This window comes from Glycine soja, chromosome 18 (assembly GCF_004193775.1).
Source record: "Glycine soja cultivar W05 chromosome 18, ASM419377v2, whole genome shotgun sequence".
Taxonomy (NCBI): Eukaryota; Viridiplantae; Streptophyta; class Magnoliopsida; order Fabales; family Fabaceae; genus Glycine; species Glycine soja.
This window is the reverse complement of record NC_041019.1, coordinates 3010669-3017482: the sequence shown is the minus strand read 5'-3', so window position 1 is coordinate 3017482 and position 6814 is coordinate 3010669. Positions and strand designations below refer to the sequence as shown.

General features: G+C 27.0%; 1 protein-coding gene across 1 annotated transcript; it reads left to right on the top strand.

Annotated features, from left to right (window-relative positions):
- Positions 1–4785: 4785 nt before the first annotated feature.
- On the top strand, positions 4786–5657 carry LOC114395845. The gene has a single exon (XM_028357712.1). It carries the CDS (start codon positions 4916–4918, stop codon positions 5246–5248), a length of 333 nt encoding a protein of 110 aa, XP_028213513.1. The 5' UTR covers positions 4786–4915; the 3' UTR covers positions 5249–5657.
- Positions 5658–6814: the final 1157 nt, after the last annotated feature.

The window sequence follows — 6814 nt, the reverse complement described above, 5'->3', positions numbered from 1 at the left end:
GAACCAACATCGACTAAGTGGATGCAATGATCGACCCTAATTTTTATTTTCCGCTCAAACTAATAATTAGCATTGGCGATTCTAATGATATTTTTCTTTAAAAAACTTAATTAACATGAGTCAGGCTAACATTATTGCCAACACTACTTTCTAGTTTAGTGTCAGCTCGACCAACACTATTCAATTTAATATTAAAAATAAAAAAGTTTGCAACTCACTCAATGACATATTTTTTTAACACTTGTTTGTTAAAATTTATTAAAAATTATAATTTTTAATAGATTGTACTTTTTATTTAATAATTCTTTCTCCTAATTTTTATCATTTTTAATCGACTATAAAGTTTGTATCAGAGAGGATATTACTAATACATCTTAAAAATCAAATAAAATTAAATTAAATTTGAATCGTTGTGTCAATGTGGGGGCTGATGCTACAATATGGATGCCATTTCCACATTTTTTTTGGAGTACTTTTGGTTCACATTCAATTTACACCAGATTTTTTTTATGTTTTATATTAATTTGAAAAAAACTCGATTTTGCAATTATAAATTTAAAATAAGATTAAAATTAAATTATAACTCATTTATGATATTATTGTAACGTAAACATGGTTATTTTTATCAATTCAAGATAAAAAGGAACTGTTGCCCTCATAAAACTTAGACTAAAATATACTGTCTTTTATGTTTTTTATTATATTTAGTTTGGTCTATTTTTTAAAAAAATAGTTTAATCTTTTATGTTTTATAATGAGTCAAAATTATCTTTCTAAAAAAATATATTTTTTACTTTGAGACACAATTTTGATTTTTTTTAATTAATTTGAGAAATAAAATTTACCTCCTTACAATACATAAAACTATAAAACTCAACTCATAGTCAAATCAAAGAGGCTCATAAAAATGAAAAAATTACTTAAAAAGGTGAATTTAACATCAACTAAAAAAAATTAAAAAGCTAATATCATATTCTTTTTTAATTGCTTGTGGAATTCAATTTTCATGTGATACTCAGCGTGTATTATGTCCCTTCTTTATTTGAACATAAGTTGGATCTCACAATTTTCATCTAAATAAATTTAATAAATTTAATAAGACAAATTTCACATTTTAAAAAAAAAAATCAAAATCAACTCCAAAAAAAAATATTATTTCAGAAAAGCCATTTTAACTCACTTTAAATTAAAAATATAAAAAAATAAACTAAAAAAAGATCAAACTTAATATAATAAAAAAAGGTAAAAAGCCTTGAATTATATTTTAATTTAAAGTTTATATATCCTAAAGATTGGTGCATTAATATTAGATCTTATTATATTTACATATATAAGAATATTATACTTAGTTGGACAATTCGTATTTAATTATCATTATATACAAATTTTTTTAGTGGCGATCATTCATCACAAATAGGATTAATTTTATCACAAATAGGATTAATTTTTTATCAAATGGGTTAGGATACATATCTCTAACCTAGATATAAAAAAAAATCTAAAATGTAAGGTACCGAATTGATTACCATTATCTTGCAATGTTTTTAAAATAAAATGCAGTCAAACATTAAAATATTAACTTTACTCGTTTTACAATGTTAATACTCAGACAGTCAGACGTAAATATATTTAACCGGTTTTTTAACTGTATAGAATTAAAACTTTAATCATGTTCTAGGATAAGAAAAACACTATGCAAACTATCTGTTTAGTATGGATTTCAACATGAATTCCACTTTTGTCTCGCTACTGAGATGCTCTTTCCTTTTGATTTTCTTTTTTCTTTACGCGCTGGCTTCTCTTTCATTATGTATTTCTATAACTAACCAAAAAAAATGACAATTATGTTAGATAACATTTTGATTCCAAAAAGTAACAGCGAAAGAAACAAAAATGGGGATAAAAAGCCTGATATCTTAAAAGAGATTACGTGACGAGAGATTTTTTTAAAATTCCAGTGAGAAAATGACAATCGTCCTTTACAGAAAAAACACGAGCCCATGAGAACTTTATTTGTACTTTCACAGTAGAAGTAAAAGTGACTTCCACATCATGCACAGTAAATTAGCTAGCGAATGCCGAATGGTGACAATGTCACAGACTCCCCCTTTCCCTTCGTTCCCTCTTTATTAGAATCTCCTTGCATTGGTCATTTTTTCCCTCCAAACAGCAAATCCAAAGGTTTTTTTTTTCTCATCTGCTTTATGCCTAAATGAAAAGGCTTTTTTCACCACCGATTATTCCATGAACTCAGAATGATATAAAATCACTTTTAAGTCATATTTCCAATTTGAATGTCCATGGATCCATCGATAATTTCACATTTTAATTCAAAATCTTAAGATTTAATTTTATATATCTTAATTTATTTCACTTCTATGTTGTTTAGTTTTATCATTTTTATCAAATGTAAAATTTCATCACACTTATACTCTAATAAATCATTTTCAAAGCTTCACAAAAATTTCCTTCCCACCCACTTTTTCTTACAACTGAAATTTTAGAGTTATAAGAGATGGTATTCCAATTCAATTAGGCACGTAAATTGATATGTAACCGTATCTAAACACTTGGTACAGGAATATGATACGGCGATTAACTATGGTGGGAATCTTAACAAGCCAACAACGGTAGGAGTATCAATTTACAAAATCTTTGGTGCTTAAATAAGTGACAGTTAGAGTCAAGATGTGAAAATTGATTGAAAAACTTTTTTTTTCACAGCAAGGAAAAGATTTGTATTAAGATGAACTGAGAAAAGCCACAAGAAGTGAGGCCTTTCTCAGGCCAGAGATAGATACAAAGTATACTATGCCATTTACATTGAAAATTAAAACATATTTTGATCAGGAATTTCTCCTATTGTTACAAAACTTTAATTTATGGGTTATGGTTATCTTTTAATGCTGAGAGTGGATCCCAAAGGATGGAGAGTAATATTTGGTACAAGTTATGAGAGATTTCTTATGTTACATAGTTTGAATATTAATTGTGTTACTTGCTAAAAAAAATGTGATACTTTGACAATTCAACTGACCTATTCTTACGAACTGACGAACTCGTAAGACTTGGGCTAGTTCAAAACAATCTTATTTCAAAAAAATAAAAAAAAACAAAAAAAAAAACAAGTTTAGCACTTGTCGAGTTTATTTTTCTCTGCTCTATCAATTCCTTGAAACTCAGTGTCTCACAACTTTAAATTTAATTAATTCCATCCTTACCCAATAATGCCAGTCACTACTATATAGCTTCCTATGTGCCTATGTAACTATATATAGTTTTTATTCCTCATCACCCCATTTCTTGCCGGACCAAACAAGGTGCTAAGAACCATTGCAGGATTTCCTGCATTCAATCCTCACCCTTTTTTCACCCATGCATGGAGCCACAATATAGCTTGGGATAATTATGGCTACTTTAAAGGTTTTTCAAAACTTTAATTTTTAAGGAAATCGGTAAGATAAATATAATAGGTCACCAAAAAAAGAATATTTTAGTTACTGCATAATTGTTGTGAATATGAAATATTATTGTACCAAAATTACTGCAGATTTAGTTTTTGAAAAATTTCAACTTTTCAATGAGATATTCAAATATTTATTCTAATTTTGTTATGTAATAAATAATTTTGTCTTATAAAAGACTTAATAATATATTTATTGAGATTAGGAGAAAAAATAAGAATATTTTAATAAAATTATTTCATAATAAATATTAATTCTCTTTGATATGTGAAAAAATCTTAAACATTAGTAATCTTGGGACAAAATAGTAACAAATTAAGACTTTTTTAAAAGAAAAATATTGTTATATCTTTACTCTTTTAAATTTTTTATTAATCTCATAGTTGAACTATTTCATGAGTTTCTATATCTTCTTATAATAATTTTATAATAAATGACATATTTGTTTAATAAAAAACGTTAAAAAATAAATATATTTAATATATAAAAATAGTAAAATACTTTTTCTATTTAACATTTTATATTAGTTTTACTTATACTAGTTAATACTAATAGTATACTTAATATCATTTTTTTATTTCAATCTTTACATAAAAAAGTTTACGTTTTTTTTTATATGCCAATTACAAAACTAACCCCTATACATATAAAATTTTAATTTTGGCAAACAATACAAACTAATTGGTAAATGTTTTTAATAAAGAGAGTAAATGAATATTCTTTTTATTTATTTTATTGTTAGCATAAATATTTTTTTTACTGTCAATCAATTAAAAATCATAATAAGAATAAATTATAAGATAATTATTTTTAAAAGCAAAAAATTTAACATACATGTCAAATTCTAATACAGCATTAGTGCATGTATTATTTTTATATTTTTTGTGTAAAAAAAATTAAGATGGAAAGTGATATGAAAAAATATTTTAATTTTCATTTACTATTAATATGAAATTATTATATTATCGATTAACTAATAATTACCATGAATGTTTTTTTAAATAGTTATAACCAAAATTATCAATTTTTATCAAATATAATGCTAGTTTTATAATGACATGAGACATTTTTTTTCCAACAAATTTTATTTTATGAAAAATATTAATTAGAGAAATTTAAACCCACAATCTCTCTTGTTTTTTTCTATCTTCATCCTTATTTAAGGACTGAATCAATTTTATATCTTCAGGAAATAAAATTGATTCTCGTGATAATATATTAATTTAAATTTATGGTGGGCCAGTGTAGGGAAAGGAAGGCCCAGGTGATACCCAGTTCCACACATACAATACACCATCAGCTACTTGTTTTCCCAATCCAAGCCACCCTTATAAATATTGACCCTCTCTCCCTTCATCCCTTCTCCCCTCACTCACTGATTCACTCTCAGTAAATACCTTTCCACCCACTTCTCTTCTTCCAAACTGAAGTCTTTTCTCTCCAACATCAACATGGCTTCTTCTAATTGTGCAATATCCACATGTACTAGTGGCACTACTGCAGGCATCAACAACAACACTGATCAAAGTACTGTCCCACCTATTATGTACTTGAGTAATAGTGAGAAGTGGAATAAGTTGTCAAAGAAAGAAGGCCGTTCCTCAACAACTTCTTCTTCCTCTCTCATGAAGAATTCTTCTTCTTCTTCTTCTTCTTCCACTCAGAGGAAGTGTGCTTTTGCTAGAAAGTGTGCTAGGCTGGTCAAAGAGCAAAGGGCTCGTTTCTACATCATGAGGCGCTGTGTCATTATGCTCATATGCTGGCATGAGTACAATGATTCATGAAACACAACAAAAAGGATCTACCAAGTTCAAAAAAAGTTCTCTTTTTTTTCTTAAGTCCCTCTTTCTTCACTTTGTATGAGATCCTTCCTGTTGGGCATGAGCTTTTTCTTGGAGTCAACAAGTGTACATAGAAAATTTTCTTTTTTTTTTTTAATTTGTCTTCTCTTGTGGGCTAGAATTATCGAATCATGGTTTTTTGTTAGGTTGGGGTTTGAACTTCCATTGAAGGGGGCTCATCTTCATGGTTTTGGTGGTGTTTTTAAGTTTAATTTCTTGTCTACCTGAGAATAGGGCAGATATATGGTACATTAGAATTGAGAAATTAGTTGAAACATATACTTAAGCTTAAGCATTTAATTTTTATTTTTCTTGTCTCGGATGAAATTTATTTTGACCGTGTTTTTGGTTATGGGCTAAATTTCTGTTTCTGGGAGTTGTTGTTGGTCTTTGGGATTGAAGAAGAAGTGATGGATGTTTGAGATCTAAAATCTGAGTAGAGATTCCATTCAACCATTGCAGGGGTGATGAGGTGAAATGAGGTGTGAGCTGGGCTCTGTGTAGATCTAATGTGCGCTTAGGCTGACGCAACACTATAATTTCTTTAATCATTTTATTATGCAATTTCTTATTAGCCAAAACGGCCTCATCGGAGGGAGTTGAAAACTATTTGTGTGCCTTCTCGATTAAAATATCTTTATTGAAAATTCGGTTCATATTAATATTTTATTTTTTTTACTTAAAGACACTTCTTCATATTTGCCTTTAATTTTATTTATTTATAATTTATTACTAGTAAATGTTTAATTTTATTTATTTATAATTTAGTAATAGTAAATGAATAGGTGTGGTAGAGAGAGATGAACATCTTCGGAACGACCAAAGGGGCAAGCAACAAAGATGCCGTTCCCTCGGTCAAAGGTATGCACTAACTTTGGTGCTAAATATTATTATTATGGTGTTTACGAGACAAACGAAAAGCAATTTTTCAAGTCTTTATTTATTACATTGAGATCTCTTGGGTTTAAATCAGTACTAGTACTAAAATAGATTTTCTGAATCGATCAAAGTAGATATTTCTCTTTTTAAATAATATAATATTCCTACAAAATAATTTATTCTGTGAAATGTTAGGCAGTTTCTAAGAATATTAATTAAGAAATTTAAAATAAAAATATTTATTGAAAACAAAAATTATATTATTCATAATCTTTTTTATGATTTATATAATAAATATTTTTTTAATTTTTTAATCAGCATCCTTAAAATCAATGTCCTAAATTCTCTAATTAGCCGGACTCATTTACGTTTTTAACCTAATCAATATTCAGTGTAATATAAAACAAACTTTCTTGTCATTTAAATTGAGTAAAATCCTGCAGCCAAAAGAGAAACAAGATTAAACCTTTCGTTAAACACTTCAAATTGAAAACACCAACTATTTAATTTTTTATTTTATAAAAGTTTTATCTTAGTTAGACTTTAAATTATAAAATGTTAATTACTTTAATCCTTTTATATAAAGCAACAACAAAGGTAATATAAATATTTTTATAGTGAAAATTAAAA